General features: G+C 52.3%; 2 protein-coding genes across 2 annotated transcripts in view; one reads left to right on the forward strand and one right to left on the reverse strand.

The window, feature by feature from the left end:
* Window positions 1-1,716: 1,716 nt before the first annotated feature.
* On the reverse strand, window positions 1,717-6,115 carry YBEY (ybeY metalloendoribonuclease). Its single transcript, XM_080810932.1, has 4 exons — window positions 5,628-6,115; window positions 4,505-4,633; window positions 3,812-3,880; window positions 1,717-2,660 (listed from the first exon to the last, which is right to left on the reverse strand). Exons 1-4 carry the CDS (start codon window positions 5,835-5,837, stop codon window positions 2,574-2,576), a joined length of 495 nt encoding a protein of 164 aa, XP_080667058.1. The 5' UTR covers window positions 5,838-6,115; the 3' UTR covers window positions 1,717-2,573.
* A 1,006-nt stretch (window positions 6,116-7,121) lies between these two features.
* The window catches only part of MCM3AP (minichromosome maintenance complex component 3 associated protein), a 49,329-nt gene continuing 34,053 nt past the window's right edge, over window positions 7,122-22,397 (forward strand). Inside the window, exons 1-10 of the mRNA XM_080801723.1 lie at window positions 7,122-8,389; window positions 8,961-9,184; window positions 11,912-11,990; window positions 12,227-12,371; window positions 13,682-13,872; window positions 16,319-16,458; window positions 18,060-18,257; window positions 18,580-18,848; window positions 19,841-20,003; window positions 22,062-22,222. Of these exons, the coding sequence (XP_080657849.1) occupies window positions 7,171-8,389; window positions 8,961-9,184; window positions 11,912-11,990; window positions 12,227-12,371; window positions 13,682-13,872; window positions 16,319-16,458; window positions 18,060-18,257; window positions 18,580-18,848; window positions 19,841-20,003; window positions 22,062-22,222 (2,789 nt within the window). The 5' untranslated portion in view covers window positions 7,122-7,170. The remainder of the gene's footprint in view (window positions 8,390-8,960; window positions 9,185-11,911; window positions 11,991-12,226; window positions 12,372-13,681; window positions 13,873-16,318; window positions 16,459-18,059; window positions 18,258-18,579; window positions 18,849-19,840; window positions 20,004-22,061; window positions 22,223-22,397) is intronic.

The following is a 22,397-nucleotide window of genomic DNA, read 5'->3' on the forward strand; positions in this document are numbered from 1 at the left end:
ACTCATAGTCACTGATTCTACTGCAGCTGGGGCTTCTGTGGTCCCACTCGGTTCTGACACCATCCACCCGCGGAGGACTCGGTCCCATGAGACTGCCCTGTGCCAGCTGCAAACTCAGGTTGTCCCCTGCGCTTCTGACCTACTGGGTCAGGGAGCAGAGGTTCCCACGAACCCCTTTCCGGGTATGATTAGCGCCGCTCACAGAACTCGGGCAACGCTTACTGACGTCGACTAGTCTATTTAAGGCGGTGATAAGGGGTGGAGCGGGTCTGGGAGGGTTGTGAGCACCGGAGCTTCTGTCCCGTGGAGTTGGGCTGTGTCACCCTCTCCCTGTGGACGTGTGCCCCCAGCGGGAAGCTCTCTGAACCCCGTCCTGTTGGGATTCATGGGGCTTCCTCGTGTAGGCCTGAGGGAGACGACTGCATTTCTGAACACACCGAGGAGAGCAGAGGCCAGGGAACCCAACGGACGCCTGGAGCAGGAGGGACCCGTCCTGGCAGAGGCTGGGTTTGCGAAAGCTCTGGAACCAGGCCGCTGTGGCCAGGTCGGGGCGGACAGAAGTGCCACGTGGAATCAAATAGCCAAGGTAGAGCCCCGAGGCTGGGTGGGGCGGCCTTTTCTCAGATTTAGGTCAGATGGACACTGGCTGACATGTTCTGTAGTGTTCAGTGACATATAAAAACCCCCTGAATCTATAAAAAAGAAAAACCAATAGAAAAATAAGCATTAGGGACAGCTGGGTGGCTCAGTCAGCTTTTGACTTTGGTTCAGGTCACAATCTTGGGGTGGTGAGACGGAGCCCTGCATCGTCCGTCAGGCTCCTTGCTGAGTGGGGAGTCAGCTCAAGATTCTCTTCCTCTCTGTTCCCCCAAAATAAATCTTAAAAAAAAAAGAAAAAGAAAAATGAGCACAAGACAAGCGGCTAGTGAAGAGAGCTCTGGTCACTGGGGACGAGAAATGCAGGACGGTCTCGGTGTATGCACGACCAAGGGAGGGGTTGGGGTGTGTGGAGGCTGAGGTCTGGACCCCGGGGTCACTGCCACGGCTGCAGGTGGGGAAGTGACCAGGTCCTTTGGAGGCACTGGGCATTGCCTGACAAAGCTGGCTACCCTGCTCATACTGCCCCCGGCTGTTCCGCTCTGAGGCCCATACCCAGGGGGAACTGTGCTCCCGACTGCCTGTGCCCCCGACATGACCACAGAGGCACGGGGGATGTACGAAATTCCTGCTGACAGGAGTAGCGGGTCTCGGGATCCCTTTAGTCTCTTAAAAAGAACTGCAGAGCCGAGAGCTTGTGGGCTCATCTTTGGTCTTTGCTGAGACGTTCTGCCGAGAACAAGCTTCACTACGAGCAGGCACGCATACCCCACAAGGCTTCAGGGGTGCCACCAGCCCAATTCTGGGTCCTCGAAGGGCTGGGGAAAATCCAGGCTGACAAGATATCCAGTGGGAAATGCATTTTCATGTTTTTCAAGTGGATTCACGGGAGAAACCAGATTCTCAGAATTGTAGTAACCCTGGATTAGGGCCAAAAGTCTCTGAGAGGCTGCGCTTCGTTGCCATGACCTCTTCAGAGCTCCTTGGCAGAACTCGTGGTGCTGTTGCCAACACCGGTCCCCAGGAGGCCCGGGCGGTGCGAGCCCACGGCTGGCTCAGCGCACCTCTGCGGCCTGCTCCCGCGATGCCCTGGGCCCAGGAACAGCTTAGATAAGGCTCTGTGGTGCGTCCTGGGTTTATTGTTGTATCGGAAGAGAAAGCAGGAAACAGTAACAGGGAAGAGGATGGGAAGCAGCAGTCGGAGCTCAGGGTGCCTCCCAGAGCTGGGAGACACTTAGCTCGGTGTGGACATGGGGATCTGGGGCTCAGAAGCTCTGGCCACAGCGGTGCCACGGGAAAGAGGACGTAGGTAGGGTCCACAAGAAAACCTCTGACCAGGGGCTGTGCCCACCTCAGGAGCCAGGATGGGCAGGAGATGTCGGCTGGGGGTCACCTGGCTGAGGTCGTCCGGGGGCTTACAGCCCCGCTGAGGGTCAGCCTTGTGCCTCCCCTCATAAAGGCACCCAGTGAAGGCTCAAGGTCACAGCGCTCTTAAGGGGTAAGTGGAGACTATAGCCAACGGGTGTCTTGCGGGAAGGAGGGCGAGGGGCACATCCTCCCTGGGCTGCCCGTCCCACTCTCCGGAGTGGGCTGTAGAGGCAGGAGAGAGAAAAGCCTCTGGCCACAGGCAGAACCTTGGGGGATGAGGGCCCCGTGCTCCAGCTCTGCACCCTAAGGGCTCAGAACTGCTTTACCTGCAACAGCGAAACGACGTTTGCTAGGTTCTGCACGAAGTCACGAATGGACACGTCTTTTATACTTTCACAAAACAGCCAGGCTCCACTCGTGCCATTGGGCCCCCAAGTATGGCTCGCCCCTGAGCCCCACAGGGCACCAGTGACCAGCAGGGCCCTCCGTTGGGTGGAGTCCCTGGTCCTAGGGGGCCTGGAAGGGGACGTCCATCGGCCATCCACCTGCTGTCTCTGGACTCTAGAGAGTCCGCCGGGTGCCACCTGGGTGCCGGGCCTCCAGCACCCTCAGAAGAGGCCCCTGGTCAGGGGCTGGAGCCTGGTCCCGGTGAGCCGGCTCAGCTCTTCGAGGATCTGCTTCTCCTTCTGGAACATCTGAAACAAAGGAGTGCAAACCAACTTGGAGACCCCCGCCCAGCCTGGCCCGGGAGTGTCCTCTGGGGGAAGCCCTTCCCCCGAGCTCGTGTCCATGGCTGTGGCACGAAGCTCCTCAGCCGCACGGCCCCCCAGAGCCAAAGTGCAGGACCTGGTTCTGCTCCCCTTCACCCAGCACTGTGTGCACGGAACGTGCACATGCTGCCCGCAGGGTGAAGGGTGGGGCCGGCAGCGGGACTGGGCCAGGGGCCCAAGTAGTGGTCCGGGGTAAAAGAAGAGGAGACCCTGTCTGGGGCTGCAGGAGAACAGGCCAGACAGGTCAGCCGGGCCCAGAGCCCACGGGAGAGGGAGGTGTGAGGACCGCCCCTCCCGGGGGAAAGGGTGCTGAGTGCCCCGGGAAGCCCTAGGAGGGCTGGGGTCCCTGCTGGAGGTGACATCATGGGCTCTCTCTGAGATGCTCCCAGAGTGGGGCGAGGGGGCCACAGCAGGGCCAGCCTCTCACCTGGAGGGGAAGCAGAGCCACAGGGTCCCTGGTGGGGACCCAGCCTGAGATGGCTGCATGTGAGGACAACTGATCAGACTTTTTTGTTCATGGAAAAACAATTTTTATGCCTTCCAGAGAGCCTGATTATTTGATTACAAATATAATTTGAGTTTATTGAGTACAATATGGTGCAAATACCAACACACACCCTTAAAACGGGGCAAATATTGTCACTTCTCAGGGAAACAAACAGCTAAATGACTTTACCCTGTAGGTCTCTCGCAGATGCCTGCATCTTCTGAATCCTGTTCCCACCTAATAAATATCATCACAATTTCTCTTGTAAAGAGTTTTTGACTTTTAGCCATTAGAATTTTATAGAATTTATAAAATTCAGTCTCCCCGGCTCAGATCTTCCTTTCAACAGCAAATAAGTAATACAGTTAGTGGCATTTGGGAAGCCCCGTATTTTAAACAAACAATGTTAGTCTTTTGTTTTGTTTTGATAAAGTAGGCATTTGTAAAATCCTCAATTTACTGCTTTCCCCCCAGTTTTGGTGTCTGTACTTGACTGCAGGGGCAGCTCAGGCAGCCCTGGTTCCCGGGGCACCTGGCACGCAGGGCACTGCACCCTCTGTATCCTGAGGGACCGGGGGACAGCTCCTACCTTCTGCCACTCAGCCTCTGTGCTGTGTGTGAAGCCCAGCAGATGACAGAGCCCGTGGGCGGCAGTCACCTGTCAGAACAATTAAAAAGCTGTTTCAGGAACTGATCGTGACCCATCCTTGAGCCAAGGGTGGGGGGGATGGAGGGGAGGAGGAGGGGGGAAGGGAGGGAGAAGTTAGCCCATGCACGGTGGGTGCTTAGGAACCTAGGGGTAGGTGGAGGGTGCCTGGGGCTGAGAAGGTGCCTATGTGCAGCTAGGGGCGAGGAGGAGAGGGTCCCAGGCCTGGTGGGCTGGCCCTCCACTGAAGGGCATGGGATCTCCGGGAGGTGGGGGCACAACAGCCCTGCGGGGGTGCGCTGCCGGCATGGCACAAGCACAGAGCACAAGCCCGTGCCGAGCAACTCTGTCCGTGCCAGGGCTCCTGCCACGCCCCCGGCCAGAGAGTCCCATCGCCCGGGGAAGCAGGCTTCTGGTCCGTTTCCTGTCCTCTCCCCTCAACCGACACTACCAGGGAGGCAAGCAGGCCCAAGGCCTAGGCTTGCTCTCGGTGGGACGATGAGAGAGGGTCCTTGCTGCCCCTGCTTGTAGGTCTCCCTCCCCCAATAACCCCTGTCCTTCCTGCGCGACAGTGTGGAGACAGGCGTCCCACCCACGGCCCTTTTCAGGCCCCGTTGATTTCAGCTTCCCACTCACAGTGAGGATATCAAAGTAGTCCTCGTCTCCTTTGCACTGCTGGAAGATATACTCCACTCCTAGGAAAATGTCTCCCAAATTGTAGTCATCTGGAGTATCAGGCTGGGGAAGTTCCCCCGCTGTTATATTCTGCAAATGAGGAAATACAGATTTGGAGGACAGGACCTCAGGCACTAAGCTGATGACAGCCCTACAGATTTCCTTCCGGAAGACCCCCACTCAGTAGTCCCAGGGCAGGGCAGGGGAGGGGGGACTACGGCACAGTCACTCTTTACAGGTGCCCTAGGACAAACGAGCTGCTTTCCTCCACCTCTTCCACCTTTTTAGGGCACAATCACACGGGCCCACACGGGTACAAGGGCGGGTCTCTGTTCTCTCTTGTCTCGTCCGAGACGGTCTTCCACGTTTCCCACAGAAGAAACGGCCAGTCCCTCCCTCCGGGGCTGCCCACACTCAGCCAGTCCTGCCGATGGATGTTAAGGGTTTTAATACGTTCCCTCCCCGTTGGGAAAAAGACCGGGGCACCGTCTGGCACGTTCCTGCTGTGACACCCTCCCGCTCGGCGGTGGCGCTCGCGGGGTCCCCGCGTGGTCCCCGCGGGGTCCCCGCGCTCCAGGGCGCCGGCGAAGGGCCTTCCCCGGGGTCCCCCCGCCTGCGCTCCCGCGAGCCACGCGCACCGGGGCCGGAGCCCAGTCGCTCCCGTGTTTGCGGAAGATAATCTTCCGTGTCGCTTTTCGTCCTCAGTGAGAAGACCCCGTGTCACCGCGGTCTCCAGCCACCCGTGTCCGCTCCCGGAGCCGCTTGGGATCCCGAGGCGGGGGTGCCGGCGGCTCGAGGGTGGGGCGCGGGCCGCCTGACCTTGGGGTGCGGGTGTGACCTCGGCTGGGGGCGGGAGGGCTCAGGCCAACGACAACGACAAAAGTCTTGGAAAACCCCGCCGAGGCCCCCGACTCCTCGGCGGACCCGACGGCGTCAGGGCGAGGCCGACCCCGGGCCGCGGTGTCCCCGGGCCGACCCCGGGCCGACCCCGGGCCGACCCCGGGCCGACCCCGGGCCCCGCTCGCGGGCGTGGCGAGGTGCTCGGCAACCCCGGAGCAGAGGCCGCAGCCCGCAGCCGCCTCACCTCGTGGAACGGGAAGGACAGCACGTCGGTCGGGGCGTCCCGGGCCCTGTGGACGCGGCTGAGGCGCCGCATGGTGCTGTTGTCCGCGCAGACGACCGCCAGGTCGAAGCGCTGCACCCCGAGGGCCGCCCGCAGCAGCTGCAGCCGGCGGCGGAGCGGCGCCCTCCGCACGGGGACCGCGCGCTGCAGGTTGCGGAGCAGCAGAGCCATGTCGGGGCCGCGGCCGCGCGCGCCCGCGGGAGGCCCCGAGGTCGCGGCCCCGAGGTCGCGGCCCCGAGCGGACGCCGGCCGGGGAGGCGCCGCGAGTCCCGCCGCCGCCCGCGCCCGCCCGTCCGGGCCGGGAAACTCGCCGAGAACCCGGGTCTTCCCCCGAGACGACGCGGGGCGCGCGGGCGGGGGCGGGGGCGGGGGCGGGAGGCCGCGGGCTCGCGCCCCGGGTTAGGGTTAGGGTTACGGTTAGGGTTAGCGCCGGAAGCCCCGCGGCGGCGGACCAGCGGAACCCGAGCGCGGCGGGGCCGGGGCGGAGCCGAGCCGCGCGACGGACCGGAAGTCGGTCCGCGGCGTTTCCTGCCCCCGGCGCGCCGCGGAGGGTCGGCTCCGGCGGCCGCGATCCGGGCCTGCGCCTCCAGCCGGGCGCCGAGGCGGCCCCGGGGCGGGCGGCGGCGGGCGGCGGCGGGCGGCGGGCCTGCGAGTCGCGGAGCCGGACGGTGAGCGCGGCGCAGGGGCCGGCCCGGGCCGAGGCCGCCGCCTCCTCCTGCGGCCTCCCCGGCCTCCCCGGCCCCGCCGCCGCCCCGCCTCGTCCGCGGAGCGGGCCTGCGGCGCGGGCGGCTCCCGGCGGGGCGCGGGGCCGCGGGCGATTTTCCGGGCCGCGGCCGCCGCTGCCCCGCCCCGCCCCGGCGCGGGGGCGGCCGCTCTGCGGGGGCGCCGGGTCGACTGAGCCGGGCCGGGGGTCTCCGCAGGTACAGCCGCGCCGTCGAGGGACCGGGTTCTGGGTCGGGGAGAAAAGGCGGCGGCGGCGCTGCGGGGCGGCGGGCGGGCCGCGCCGGCGGAGCCCGGGACTCGCGACCTCGGCAGTTCGAGTCCCCGGCGGGTGTAGCCTCACCGGCGGCGGCGGGCTCGAGAGCGGGAAGCGGGGCAACGGCGCTGCGCTGTGGCTCTCGGGCCGCGGGGCGGGGGGCGGCTCGGAGCGGCGGCCGCGCTCGTCTTCGCGTCGCGCCCGGCGCCGACTCAGTAGAGAACCCCGACTCTTTTCCCAGTCTAGAGGGTGACGCGTGGAGCCTCCGGTAACGAAGTAACTGGCTCCTCCGCCCGCTGCTCGGGCGCGCCCCGCCCCAGGCCCCCCGCTGGCTCTCGGCGGGGGGGGGGACGACTCACTGGGCCCTTTGATGGGCCCGATTTTGAACTGCCCTCCCGGGGTGACAGGTGGTTACAGCGTCCGCGGCGTCTTCCAGGGGACGAGGCCGCGATCACGATGTGGATTTTTGTCTTGCAGCGCTGTGAGGGCGACGGAGGAGAGGACTGTCTGGCCGCCTCGCCTGGGAAGATGAACCCAACTAATCCTTTCAGTGGGCAGCAGCCTGGGGTTTTCCCGGCATCTACCAGTAGTTCCATAGGAACATTCCAGGCCAAGCCACCCTTTCGATTCGGCCAGCCTTCTCCTTTTGGACAGAATACTACGTTATCTGGGAAAACCTCAGGATTTCCACAGGTATCCGGCTTTCCGACGTCTTCTGGAGCAAGTCATTCTTCTTCCGCACAACCTTTAGGATTCTCCCAAACCTCAAACGTTGGACTCTTTTCTGGACTTGAACAAACTCCAGCTTTTGTAGCTGCCTCGGGGTCTTCAAGTTCATGTGTGCCTGCAAACCCAGCATTTAGTTTTAAGTCACCCAATTTTGGGACTTTCCCGGGTCCGTCTACATTTGGACCAGAAAGTGGGGAAGTAGCAAGCTCTGGTTTTGGGAAAACAGAGTTTAGCTTTAAACCTCTGGAAAATTCCGTGTTTAGACCAATATTTGGGGCTGAATCTGAGCCAGAGAAAACTCAGAGCTCAGTTACTTCTGGATTTTTTACATTTTCTCACCCAATTAGTAGTGGTCCTGGGGGGCTGGCTCCATTTTCTTTTCCTCAGGTGACAAGCGGCTCAGCTGCCACTTCAAACTTTACCTTTTCAAAACCAGTCAATAGTAATAACTCATCACCTGCCTTTACCTCTGCTTTGTCAAACCAAAACGTAGAGGAAGAGAAGAGGGCCTCTAAGTCACTATTTGGAAGTTCTAATAGTAGCTTCACTGACTTCCCCGTACCGTCAGGACCTCTGGGTGACCCATTCCCAGTTAGCAAAACAGGTGTAAGACAAGGATGTGAAGAACGTGTTTCCCAAATGGAGCCACTTCCCAGCCTCATGAAAGGCCTGAAAAGGAAGGAGGACCAGGATCGGTCCCCAAGGAGACATGGGCATGATGCAGCAGAAGACTTGGACGCTCTGTCGAGGGGAGATCACCCTCCAGATAAGCGTCCTGTCCGCCTGAATCGACCCCGGGGAGGCACCTTGTTTGGTCGAACGATACAAGATGTCTTCAAAAGCAATAAAGAAGTAAGTCGTCTGGGCAACAAGGAATCTAAAAAGGATATTGGCTGTGCCGAATCTGGGGAGAACGACCACGCGGCCATCCCAGGAGGAAGTCAGTCTGTCTTGGCACCTTCCCGGCTCCCAGGTGTGAATAAAGAGGAAGAAACTGAAAGTAGAGATAAAAAAGAAGGTGAGATCTAAATACACGTGCCTCCAGTAAATGTTGCTGGCAGGTTTTTGGTATATTTCCCTGGGTCTTAGTTTGATGGGTCTGGTGAATTTTCTGTAAACCCTAGGAATTCTAACATACCAAGAGCATGTCCTACGTGAACATTTCCTTTGCTCTTACATAGGTGCTGCCTCTTATATGAAATGTTACATCTCAGGGGCACCTGGCTGGCTCAGTCGGAAGAGCATGTGGCTCTTGATCTCGGGGTCATGAGTTGGAGCCCCACACTGGATGTGGAGATTACTTAACAATACACAAATCCATAGATAGACTTTGAAATGTTGTATCTGATACATTTTTTTTAAAGATTTATTTCTTTTACGGAGCACGCGAGTAGACGGAGGGGCAGAAGGAGAGGGAGAGAATCTCAAGCAGGCTGTGACTCCCCGCTGAGCTCCATGCCTGATTCGGGGGTCCATCTCGCCACCCTGAGATCATGACCGGACCTGAAAGCAAGAGTCAGCTGCTTAACTGACTGAGCCACCTAGGCGCCCTGTCTGATACGTCTTGGTGCCTGTTCTCTGATCCCTAGATTCTCTAAGAGGAACGCCTGGACGTCAAAGTAAAAGAAGCGAGAGCACAGACAGTCTTGGGGGCTCGTCTCCCACTGAAATCACAGCAATCCAGTGTAAGAACATCCCCGACTCTCTCAATGACCGGACCATTCTGGAGAACCACTTTGGTAAAATTGCTAAAGTGCAGCGTATCTATACCAGGCGCAGCAAAAAGCTTGCAGTGGTGTATTTTTTTGATCATGTGAGTATTTCCAAGAAATTTAATGTGAGTGGAAAAAATTTTGAACTTTGTCACTTTAAAACCTATTTTTTAATTTATCAGTTGTTGGTTAGAATTTGGGCAAGTACTCGACTATCTTATTTTTAACCTGTAGAGGCTGGAGTAGCACTGTTTATTTCATAACTTGGAGTTACTCATGGAAAGCTTGCAGTCCCTACTGAATGAGTGTTCTAGAAATACTGGGAGAGTGATTCCATGAGTCCAATTCCTCTGAAATGCATGGGAGTGGCTCTGTAATCACACAGCACTTTTTTTGAAATTGAGTTTTCTTGTTTATTTGGTCACAGTACATGATCGCTAAACATTCCAACAGTCCAAAAACAGTGGACTCCCCTTGTCGTCCCATTCTCCAGAGATAACTGCCATTGCTTGTTTGGGTTATACCTTGACTGTAAATCCGTGTATAAGCACATGTGCGTAATGTGTTGGTTGTGGGTGTGTACATACAGGACTGTTCACATTATGTGGCTTTACATCTTTATTGTTTTTTCTGAATTTTCTTGGGAGAGAGAAATTTCTATAGAATTTATAAAGGAGAAAGCATGTCTTTATACTTTTTTTTAAAGATTTTATTTATTTATTTGAGAAGGAGACAGTGAGACAGAGAATGAGAGGAGAGAAGGTCTGAGGGAGAAGCAGACTCCCTGTGGAGCTGGGAGCCTGATGTGGGACTCGATCCCGGGACTCCAGGATCATGACCTGAGCCGAAGGCAGTTGCCCAACCAACTGAGCCACCCAGGCGCCCCGACTTTTTAAAAATGATAATGTAGGAGGAAAAAAACCAAATCTATGGGAGGGGGCACAAAATCACCCATAACTCTATTTTCTAAGATACCAATTAAGAATATTTTGGTTAGTATCTTGGCAAGTCTGTAGTCATGCTGGTGTCGCGCGAATGGGATCACGCCGCACATGCTGTCTGGTGACCTTCCCAGGCTGGAAATCAGTAAATAGCCTGCGTTAGAAGAGGATTGTTCAGTGCTGCGTGGCATTCTGTCCTGGTTACCTACTTGGCCGGTTTTCTGTTTGTGGTCATTTTATGTATATGTTTCTGATTGGCTTATATCCTTTGTTTAAATTCCTGAGAGTAGAAGTTCTGTGCACAGTTTTGGGGCTTTTGATGTTTGTTCCTTTCTGTTGATTTTTTTTTCAATGGTGGTACTAATTGTCTTCACAATGTTGTACAACCTTCACCACTGTCCCTTTCCAGAACTTTTTCATCATCCCAAACAGAAACTGTATCCACTAAGCAATAACTCCCCATTTTCTCCTTCCCTCAGCCCTTGGTGACCTCTGATCTGCTTTCTGTCTCTATCAGTTTGCCTGTTCTAGAAATTACTTTTAAGTGGGATCATATAATATTTGTCCTGCTTATTTTGGTTAGCGTCATGTTTTCAAAGTTTGTTCATGAGGTTGTATTTCATTCCTTTTATGGTTGAATAATAGTACATTGTATGGGATAATATTCCAATATATTACATTTTGTTTATTAATCTGTCGATGGACAGAGGTTGTTTCTACTTTTTGGCTGTTTTGAATAACGCTGCCGTGAAGACAGTGTGCAAATATCTCAGGGCCCTTCTTTGAATTCTACTGGGCAAGGAGTGGAATTGCTGGGTCGTATGTGTTGTTTTTGTTTTTTAAGTTATTTGACTATTGAGATGTACTTGCGCTTCTAGCTGAACCCTAAAAAATATTAACGTAATAAATATGTAAATTGTCATTGTAGGCAGTTCACTGATACGTATAATGCCGAGGTCCCCTGATTACCCTCATCTCTCCTGTTACCCAGGAGCAAACGCCAGTACCTAGTATGATGTATTTTTCTAGACATTTTTGTTGGTATGTCTGTAGGTACACTAATAAGTAGTTGCTTTTGTGATCAATTGTATCCCATGTATATCCTTCTCTTCCTTTTTTTTTTTTAAAGATTTTATTTATTTATTTAACAGAGAGAGAGAGAGAGAGATCACAGGTAGGCAGAGAGGCAGGCAGAGAGAGGGAGGGAAGCAGGCTCCCCGCTGAGCAGAGAGTCCGATGTGGGCTTCGATCCCAGGACCCTGAGACCATGACCTGAGCCGAAGGCAGAGGCTTAACCCACTGAGCCACCCAGGCACCCTCTCTTCCTTTTGTCTTCAGGTGTGACTTGACAACCTTTCCATTACTGTATGCATAATCAGGTGATGAGAGTCATCTCACCAAATGCCAACATGGCCAAGCTGTGGGTTCTATTCCAGTAAAGTCATTACTTTCAAAAAGGAGAAGAGAAAATCCACGCTTGTGAGATGAGTGAGGGAGGTGAGGACTGTGGCTGCTGTGTCTGGAAGTAGACTGCGTGGTCAGAACATGTAGGGTCAGAGGCTTCGCTCTATGGTGCAGAATTCTGCTACTGCCTTTGTGGATTTTGTTTTTGTTTTTGTTTTTTTTTTCCCCAAGATTTTTATTTATTTATTTGACAGAGATCACAAGTAGGCAGAGAGGGAGGCAGAGGGGGGTGGGAAGCAGGCTCCCTGCTGAGCAGAGAGCCCGATGCGGGGCTCGATCCCGGGACCCTGGGGTCATGACCCGAGCTGAAGGCAGAGGCTTTAACCCACTGAGCCACCCAAGGGGCCCTGCCTTTGTGGTTTTAATCTCATTTCCTTTGGTGGCCTGATGTCCTCATACATTGTGTTGTGGACTGTTTTCTAGGTGTCTGCAGCCCTGGCTAGGAAGAAGGGGAAAGGCTTGCATAAAGACATGGCTATCTTTTGGCACAAGAAGAAAATAAGTGAGTTTGCAGTTCTTCTTGGTATAGTCTCCGGTTCTCTGTGTACCACACCCTCTGAGCTTCTGCTAGGGCCAGGGTGGGCCAGCAGGCGGGGCATCCTGGGTCTCTGAGCGTTTCTGTGGGCTCCCCTGGAACCCCTTGTGACAATTAAGAGAGTATTACTTTTTCAAACTGAGTAAAAAAGTCCAGTGTCAAGTGATTTGTGGCTCATGAACTCTGTGCTCTTGTGTCCTCAGGTCCCAACAAGAAGCCCTTTTCCGTGAAGGAGAAGAAGCTAGGCGATGGCGAAGCCGGCCAGGGCCCCGAGGACACAGCCTTTCAGCACTCTACTCTTGGCAAGCCTGGGGCGAGGGCCGCAGCTGGCACCCTCCTGAACAGAAGGTGCGGCTGGTCCTTCCCGTGGGTTCTTCGGTTTCTGTGCACGTGGCAGCAGTCATGCCAGAGCGTGGCAGGGAAGCGGGCGCCACGCGGACACTCGAGCAAGGCGGAATGGGGCCCCGGGACGGGGAGAGGAGGGCGTGGTGGGAGGACAAGGGGGAGACGGCTGGGCAGAGTCCCTGGGCTCCTCGCTTGTCTTGCTCAGTGCCGTGCCCCATGCGCTTTGACCGGCACCTAATGTGTGTCGTGTAGAAGGAGCAGCTTTCCCCTGAGGAGGCTGTAATCAAGTGTTCCCAGTAGCTCCTTGTAGCAGTTTCCAGCATGACTTTCTGTAGATTCTGCTTATTACGGTGAGGCGGTCTCCCTCGGCCGCGGGATGGCTGGGGAGCCAGGGGTCCGGCTCTCCGGTGCGAGTGGGCACGTGCTGTGTGCGTCACGTGGCCTCCCTGTCTGAGTGGAACTCTGTTCCCAAAGGCCCCCCCTTCCCGCGTGACCCCACCTCCTTCTCACCGCGTGCTTCTGTTTGACCCCTCATGCATTTTGGTTAGTATGTTTCCTCTCGGTTCATTTCACAGCTAGCAGTGTACCTGCTGATTTGTTTGTGCTTTTTCCTTTCCCGCTCAGCCAGTCATATCTTCTTCAACATCAGAGTTCCCCGAATATTGAAAGCCAACCAGAAAGTGGGGAAGCTCAGAGACACTGCCCATTTCTGTTTAGTGTATTCCTTACCGGAGCGAAGTGACGTATGAAGACATGTAGGCATGTGACTTCCTCCTGGCGTTAAAGTATTTTTTTTAATCCCAAGCAGAATTTCATTTTTTGAGATAGAAATCTACAGATACTCATTTCAGCTGTTAAAGTGATCGCATCTCATTTTTAAAAAGTATGAAGTATTTTTTCTTTAAGATTTTATTTATTTATTTTTGCGCACGCATGAGAGAGAGAAAGAGAGTGGGCGAGTGTGTGTGAGCAGGGGAAGGGGCAGAAGGAGAAGCAGACTCTCCGCTGAGCAGGGAGCCTGATGCAGGGCTTGATCCCAGGACCCTGGGATTGTGACCTGAGCCGAAGGCAGGTGCCTAGCCAAGTGAGCCACCCAGGCACCCAAAGAGTATGGAATATTTTAAAATCCGTATGTGACAAGAGTAACACCTGTGTGCTCATCACTAGCATTGTCAAGGCATGTCTCACGTCCAGCCTTGCAGTTTGTCAGTTTTGGAGGAGCAGAAAGTCTCGAATGATGGAAGTATTCCGAAGTAGAAGTGGTAGAAGCACCTGATGGCTGCAAGGCCCTTGATATGTTACTTTCTTTGTAGCTCTCCAGTGAAGAAGCCAAGTCTTCTGAAGACCCATCAGTTTGAGGGGGACCCTTTTGACTCGGGCTCCGAGGGCTCTGAGGGTCTCGGGCCATGTGTGTCATCGCTTAGCACCCTGATAGGCACCGTGGCTGAGACTTCTGAGGAGAAGTACCGCCTGCTTGACCAGAGGGACAGAATCATGCGGCAAGGTATGGTCTGTGCATCTCAGCAGCGGTCCAGAGACCTGGCTAAGGTCATGATAAGGTCATTGTAGGACCTGGGAGGAGGGAGCACCCCCTGCCCATGGGGCCCCACTGTCATTGAGTCCCTAGGTCCTCCAGCACAACGCATAGAGTCTTTGCTGTGTACTGGTTTCCCAAGGGAGGGGTAGACGTGGACTAAAGGGCAGGTGTATCTTTAATTTTATTTTTGGAAGAAAATCCATAAACTGTTGATCCCATGCTAAAGTAAACATTTTAAAAGGCAATTTTTAGACATTCAGAAAGCACATTAAACAAAAATCCAAATGTTTGGTTTGACAGAAATCTGCACAAATGAAACTTAAGAAATGTCAACCAAGGGGAAAAATCTGTAACTCATATCACAAAGGCCTGATTTCCCTGATACAGAAAGGACTGTGGAAGTCATTGTGAAAAAGACCAGCCCAATAGAGAAATGAGTAGGGGGTCAGAAGAGTTACAGAAAAGGAAGTACACCTGACCTTGACCAGCACAAGGCTTGGGGCGTCAGCACCCTTGCAGTCGAAAAGCCACATAATAACTATTGACTCTCCAAAAACTTAACTGCTAATAGCCTACTGGTGACTTACTCATAACAGTCAGTTGACACATATTCTGTGTGTTGTATGTTTCACATCCTACAATAAATTAGGCTAGAGGAAAGAAAATGTTACTAAAATGATAAGGAAGAGAAAATACACTTACGGTACCATGAAAAATCTGTGTACGAGTGGACCTGTGTAGTTCTGACCTGTGTTGTTCCAGGGTCAATTGTGTCATGAATTGGTTTTTAAACATACAGAAAGGTGCTCACCCCACCACACAGAGTAATGCCAGTTACACCTGCAGAAGGGGCCTCTCCCCTGTCGCACCGTGCTGATGCGTCCTTGAGTTAGCGGTGGGTGGCTGTGCCCCACGAAGAGGGCAGGTCGGCAGTACTGTTCAGCCTTAGGAAAGCCTGTGCCTTTGACTCAGCGTCCCATGTGCAGAATCTGTCCTGCAGGCAGTCCCACACGTGTGTGTGTTTGTGTGTGTGTGTGTGTGTGTGTGTGTATGTGTGTGTGTCGTGTGGGCACACGTGTTTCACACACAAGGTTGTTTGGGATGACAGAGATTGGGAATTGACTATCCACATAGCGAGATTCTAAACAGCCTGAAAGAAGACTGGAGATTCTTTATGGAAAAAAATGTAGATACATTATGAAGTAGAAAATCATAGTGTGGAAGTATGTAGTGTGCTACATTTGTGTATACATAAGGGGGGGGGCGTGTGCATGACATGCACACGTGAGTGTCCCTGCCTGTGGGTCCACGAAGTCGTCTTGGAGGATGAAAGGATCTGTTCACCTTGATCAGAGAGGGAACAGGGTGCAGGGTGGGGGGTTCTATTTTAACATTTTTATACCTTTAGAATATAACTCATGTGCTTATATTACCTCTTCAAAAAAGAAGTATTTGGTTAATTTAAAAAAAATAGGTGCAATGACCACACATGAAAGGAGAAAGTATTTGTGCTTTTCTTTGCAAAGTTTTTTAGTTTTTTACATTTTTTAAAAAAGATTTTATTTATTTATTTAATTGAGAGCGAGCGAGCGAGAGAAACGGAGAGGGGGGAGCAGCAGAGGCAGAGGGAGAAGCAGACGCGCCCTGAGCAGGGGCTGCACATGGGGCTGGACCCTGGGATCATGACCTGACCTGAAGGCAGACGTTTAACTGACTAAGCCATCCAGGAACCCCTGCAAAGTCTTTCTTAAATTAAATTTTAGCTGTAGGATTTTGCTCTTTCTGGAAGCTGTGAGTACATGGACTCATCACAGCGCTTCCTTAACGCGGTCGTGAAAGCTGTTTGTCGTGTCACTGACCTGCTGATTTTTATATTCCAGATAAAATTGGTACGTATTGAAATTTTTCAAGATAAAAACGTGTGTATTTTAAGCTTGACGTTGTAGTTCATCTCACTTAAAAGATACTTTTGGAACTGTTTAAGCCCGTAGGCGGTAAGACTAGTTTTCTCAGGACCCAGGCTCTCGGAGGGGCGCCAGCAGGCCGGAGTGGAAGCGAGGAGGTACCGAGTGAGAGAGCCGGTGTGTTGGGGATGTTTACAGTCGGCAAACTGATCTCTTTAACACACATAGCACAGCATGACCGTTGATTGTTCAGGCCGCTGCGGAGCCATGGACAGTGATGTCTGCTGCCGCCCGCCCCCGCCCGTGTCATGTAGTGCAGGCCTGTGGCTGTGGTGAGGCGACGAGGCTTCCGGGTGCCCTGGTGCCCGACGTGATAGGCCATGCTTCCCTCTCTCTAGGCCTAGCGCTTTTGTTTGTCATTTGCGTGTCGTGTTTGCCTTTCGTTCTGTTTTTCCTTTTATCGTCATAGTAACCGTGTGGTTCGTTCTTACTTTTTACTTGTCCTTTAGCGCGGGTGAAAAGAACCGACCTGGACAAAGCGAGGACTTTCGTTGGGACGTGCCCAGACATGTGTCCTGAAAAGGAGCGGTACATGCGGGAGACCCGGAGCCAGCTGAGCGTGTTTGAAGTGGTCCCGGGGACTGACCAGGTGGAGCCCTGTGTCCCCCTGGGGTTCCTCTCTAGGCCCCTGTCCGTATTTAACCTTCAGGGCGGAGGTGGGATATATAGGAGGGGGAGCTTATTCTCTTATAATTCCGGTACACATGGGTACTTGATTTGGGCGTTTACCTTTTTAGAGGGTGGCGGGGATTTAGAGAGCGGCTGCTACGACATTCCCATTAAAGCGCTGTACTGTGAGGCGTGCGCGGAGCACTTGCAGAGGCTGACTGGACCCCAGGGTACTCAAGGCTTAGCTGTACATACAGATTTGTGTCACATTAAAAGTTTCATTTCTTTTTCCTTTTCACAGTTTTCTTCCTGTTTGTGTTTTGGATAGTTGAGATTATGGTCTAGATGCAATTCTGTATGAATCCTTTTCACATAAGTTTTATTACTTTTTCTTTTCTGAAAAACTCTATCAGTGTTTTTAAAATGACAGCATATTATTGATTTGTAGCTCTGTCAAAACTTCCCATTTTGCAATCACTAGATATTTTTAAATTTTATTAATAATTCTGTTGGGCATATTGTATGTAATGAGTCTAAGGTATGTAGATTATTTTCTTCTGATAGGTCCTAAGAATTAAGTTACTACGTTAGAGGGTGTGACCTTTCTTCAGGTTCCTGAATGCGTTGTGTGCCAATGCATGTTCCCAAATTGTTCCCCAGGAAATCTGCATCATTTTAGATCCTTTTTTCTCTTTGTTAATTTTGCTTACGGCCTTCTCTCTTGGTTGGTGGGTTTTTTGTTTTTTTTTTTTTTTTTAAAGATCTCATTTTTAACTAATGTCTACGTGTACCCAAGCATGTGGCTTGAACTTATAACCCTGATATCGAGAGTCACATGCTGCATGGACTGAGCCAGCTGGGTGCCCCATGGCTGGTGGTTTTAAGTTGCCCTTGCCCAATGTGGGGACCCCAGCTGGGCAGGATATCACAGCAGAGACTCCTGCCCTAGGAGGACGGTGATGCTGGCTTGCAGTGGATGCCCAGGGCTCAGTCCTATAGATGTCTGGGCTTCTGTCCTTGGCCACATGTCTTCAGTCTCCTTTTCGGGTGGGACAGCTCCAGGCCTGTGCACACAGCTCTCCTGACGCTCTGAGGCCCCTGCTGCTGTTTCCACTTCCTTTCTAGTATGTGTAGAGTCAACTTCGGTGTCTGGAGTCAGTTACGGTGCTTCAGGGTTCTTTACCCGTCACACCTCTGCCCTTGGAGCCATGCAGGTGTATCTCTACTTACATTCCTTCTTCTTTTTAAATTTTTAAGTAATCTCTGCATCCAGGGTGGGGCTTGAACTCACAGCCCCGAGATCAAGAGTTTCACGCTCCACCGACTGAGCCCACCAGGCACCCCAGTGACATTACTTCTGCTTCTCGCTCCTTGTTGTATTCGCCAGAAACAAGTTTCTCATTTGTTTTTGAATTTTGATCATTACTTTCAAACAGAAATTTTACATTTTAAAATTGTATTCTGTGTTATTGATGTTTTATGAGTATGTGGGGGATTTTCCTCCTCATTTTAAGGCACAGCTGTGGGGAGGCTGGCCCAGCACCTGACATCCTGCTGTTTGCCCCAACTTTGTGTCCCCAGGTGGACCATGCGGCAGCTGTGAAGGAGTACAGCCGCTCCTCCGCTGATCAGGAAGAGCCCCTTCCGCATGAGCTGCGGCCCTCAGCAGTGCTCAGCAGGACCATGGACTACTTGGTGACTCAGATCATGGACCAGAAGGAGGGCAGCCTGCGGGACTGGTATGACTTCGTGTGGAACCGCACACGGGGCATACGGAAGGTATCAGCCACTTCTAATCAGAAAATTAGAAAATGCATGTGAATTCCAAAGTTGAAGCAAGATTTCTTTTCATTTTACTCATTTACTCAGTCATATTTCATCTGTGTAAAAAAAATGTTATTATTTAAAATCATTACAAAGTCCTGTTAAAATGTGTTTCATTGGCTTTGTTTGAAATTGACATGTGAGAAATTCAGGTAATCGTGATTCTTCTAATAGTTTGTTCCCAATGCATGGAAATAACATGCGTGAAATCCGTGTATACAAGACACATGTATGTAAGGTGTGTGTGTATGTAATACTCCCTCTTGCTTGTGGCCAGGACATCACACAGCAGCACTTGTGTGACCCTGTGACGGTGTCTCTGATTGAGAAGTGTACCCGGTTCCATATCCACTGTGCTCACTTCATGTGTGAGGAGCCTATGTCCTCCTTCGATGCCAAGATCAACAATGAGAACATGACCAAGTGCCTTCAGAGTTTGAAGGAGATGTACCAGGACCTGAGAAACAAGGGCGTGTTCTGTGCCAGTGAAGCTGAGTTCCAGGGGTACAATGTTCTGCTCAATCTCAACAAGGGGGACATCCTAAGGTAAATTTTCAAATTTAGAAGCTCGTCTAAGCTGTGTGAAAAGGCAGGGTTTGGTTTTTTTAAAAGACTTTATTTATTTAAGATTTAATTCATTTATGTGAGAGAGAGCGTGTACATGAGCAGGGGGGAGGGCAGGGGAGAGGGAGAAGCAGACTCCCTGCTGAGCGGGGGGCCGGATGCGGGGCTCTCTCCCAGGACCCTGAGATCATGACCTGAGCCAAAGGCAATTGCTTAACCTACTGAGCCACTCCGGTGCCTCTCCGTTTTTTAAAAAGATTTTCTTTCTTTAGAGAAAGCATGCCAGCAGGGGGGAGGGGTGGAGGGGAGAAAGAATCCCCAGCAGACTCCCCACTAAGCGGGGAGCCCAGCGAGGTTCAGTCCCACGGCCCTGCGATCACGACCGGAGCCGGACCCAAGTCAGGTGCTGAATCGACGGAGCCGGCCAGGTGCCTCAACAGGCATCTCTCTCGGTGATTCAGTCAGCCCTGTTCATTTACAAAGCGAAACAAAGTTAAATTTTGTTTTTTAGATGTCATCCCCATCAAAAACAGCTGGCAGTCATTTGGCATTAAAGTAATTCTTTGATCATCAATTCTTAAATTGATTATTGCTTGCATTTGTTTATTTACCATCTTTTCAGAGAGCACTGCTGTTCCCAGTCCAGCTCAGGCACGGCAGCCTCGAAGTCAGTGAGCTGAGTCGAATGGCATATGTCATCATGAGTCCCTCTTTCTCCATGTGGTTAAACTTTAGGTTTTTTTAAAAATCACATCTATTTTCATGGACATTTTGTCTAATTAGGAATAAAATTGAGGGTGCCTGGCTGGCTCAGTCAGTTAAGCCCCCAACTCTTGATCTCCGCTTAGGTCTTGATCTCAGGGTTGTGAGTTCAAGGCCCCTGTTGGGCTCCATGCTGGGCCTGGAGCCTACTTAAAAAAGATGGAAAAGAAAAAAAATAGAATTCTAACCCCTTTGTCTCCTTTAATTAACAGAGAAGTACAACAGTTCCATCCTGCTGTTAGAAATTCCTCCGAAGTGAAATTTGCTGTTCAGGCCTTTGCTGCATTGAACAGTAATAATTTTGTGAGATTTTTCAAACTGGTCCGGTCGGCTTCTTATCTGAATGCTTGTCTTTTACACTGTTACTTTAATCAGGTGAGTAATGTAGCTATACTTGAAGAATTGGAAGAAATCAGATCGTTACTTTTGGTATTTGGTATTTTCGCAGTCCCAAGTTTGCTCTCGTGTAAGCACTGCGGCAGCTCCCCGAGGGGGCTGCCCGCATTACCTTGTGTCACAGCGGCTGGCACCGTGGACCACTGCTGGAAGAGGCCACGTGATGGAAAATACTGTTACTAGGTTCAGATTGGAGAAATATCTTTAGAATGATAGGACTTGAGTTTCAGCACTATCATTTTCTTGGAAACAAACCAAAAATCAAATTTTGCACATAAAAAGTCCCTGATTTAAAAATTCTGAAGTGTTATTAATCTAAATTTTGGGAGTGAACCTGATGATGCTGAGTCCATTTCCATAAATACCTTAAGGGCCTGCTCCTTGTTGAGTACTGTGCTGTGGCCTGGGTTGCAAACCTCAGGTACCATGCAAACCAGGTGTAACCTGGTGCTTTGCATAGAGTCTGAATGCCTGGTCTCAGAATTCCCCCAGTCAGGTCTTCAGCCCTAGCCCCCTGACAGTGCATGCACTGTGCTGCCCCCAGCTGCAAGGGGTCCGCTGGGTGGGGAGGAGGCAGCCAGGGTGGAGGGGAAGGTGAGTCTTAGGACCTGGCCAGCTGGTTCAGTGACTTCAGGTTGTTTTTCTTCTTTGGTCACACATCAGGTCCTTGGTAAACAGTGACTGAGCACATGGTCATAGCCCAGGCAGAGGGTCTTCAAGTTTGTTCGTTGTCCTGTCTGAGAATTGCCAACAGCAATAACATTGTGGAACAAATGAAAAGATTTTTAACAATGTGCCATTTGGGGAACTCTGTACATTCAGTAAATAAAACTGATAGTTAATATTTTCAGAATGATTATGTAATAGTCTTAGAATGTTAGCCATTTGTGCCCGTTCTAATAATTTGGAACAAAAAGGACATCTAAATGCTTTAGAGAAACGAAGTGTTTGACATGGGCCCAAAGGCTCCCTTGCTCAGCTCCACCTGCTGTGATGCTTCCTGTCCCTCCAACCCCAGCACAGTCCTGCCTCAGGGCCTTTGCATGTGCTGTTGTCGCCGCTATTCTTTATCGTCACAGAGCCATATGGTGCTCACCTTCTTCGGGCCTTGGCTTGTCTGCCACCTCAGCAGAGCTCCCCCCTGCCTGCCTGCCCTCCTCCTCTGCCTTCCTCTGTTGCACTGTCACCATTAAATATACTGTGTATTTCACAGGCTCATTTTGTTCATTGTTGGTCTTTCCCTAACACATCAGGTCTAGGGGCAGAGATTTTGCTTTGTTCATTGTTGTGTGCTCCACGTTAACAATGCCGGGTGAGAAGTAAATACTCGATAAGTCCTGTTAGAATTAACACTGCAGGAGGATGCGAGGGGTCGCCCAGAGTCCTGGCACCCACATGCAATTTTTGTTAACGTTTTCTTGTCTTCTTTTTTTAAAGCACTTGTTAGGAATTTCATGCCATTTCTGCGTTTTTCCGTGGCGCTCTTTTATCTCTGATGATTTTTAATGTCCCAGAGCTTTGTGTTGAATGGATGGTACACAGTAGACCTTCCACATGTCCTGCTGATGGATGATTTGTCTTCTAGGGTTTCTTTCTTTGTTTTGTTTGTTTTTAAAGATTTTACTTACTTGTACTTGTCAGAGAGAGAGCATGCCTGTGCCGCACAAGTAGGGGGAGGGGCAGGCAGAGGGAGACGCAGACATCCCGCTGAGCAGGGAGCCTGATGCAGGCCTCAGTCCCAGGACCCTGGGATTGTGTCCTGAGCCGAAGGCAGACATTGAACGGACTGAGCCCCCGCCACGTCCCAGGGTTTCCTTCATGGCCTGACCGTTCCTGTGTATGAGACTGACTGTTTCACTTGCATCGTGGAGCATCTTCTGCTGAGCAAATGCCCTGAAGACTGCTAAGCCTGGGCCTCTTAGTATTGGGTTGCTCTCCAGAGGGACTGAGCTACAGCAGGACCCTGTCCCCCATGGTGGCATTTCGTGGTCATGGAGACTGGCTCCTTAACGCTGTAGTGATGGCTTCTCTCTTCAGATCCGAAAAGATGCTCTCCGAGCGCTCAACATCGCGTACACCGTGAGCACGCAGCGCTCCACTGTCTTTCCCCTGGACGGCGTGGTGCGTATGCTGCTGTTCAGAGACTACGAAGAGGCCACAGACTTCCTGAACTTCTATGGTCTCACTGTCTCTGATGGGTAAGAGCAGAGGGTGGCTGCGGGACCTCTCTCTCTCTTTTTTCTGTTTTAATTCTGATAAAGGGCTGGGAAGTGCCATCTACATGCCAGGCCCCAGGGAGGGCCTGTTCCGCATGCTGCCTCCCTGGGGTGCGGGTGAACACGGCGAGGCTCGGAGTGGTTGGGGAGCAACCCC

This window comes from Martes martes (genome assembly GCF_963455335.1).
Source record: "Martes martes genome assembly, chromosome: 1".
Classification (NCBI taxonomy): Eukaryota; Metazoa; Chordata; class Mammalia; order Carnivora; family Mustelidae; genus Martes; species Martes martes.

Excerpts from the sequence above, each read along its gene's own strand:
- YBEY (XM_080810932.1), bottom strand. The coding sequence starts at position 5,837 with ATGGCTCTGCTGCTCCGCAACCTGCAGCGCGCGGTCCCCGTGCGGAGG. Across the intron at positions 4,634-5,627 it reads TGTCCTTCCCGTTCCACGAG|AATATAACAGCGGGGGAACT; the intron begins GTGAGGCGGCTG and ends CCTCATTTGCAG. Across the intron at positions 2,661-3,811 it reads CAGAGGCTGAGTGGCAGAAG|ATGTTCCAGAAGGAGAAGCA; the intron begins GTAGGAGCTGTC and ends CCTTTGTTTCAG.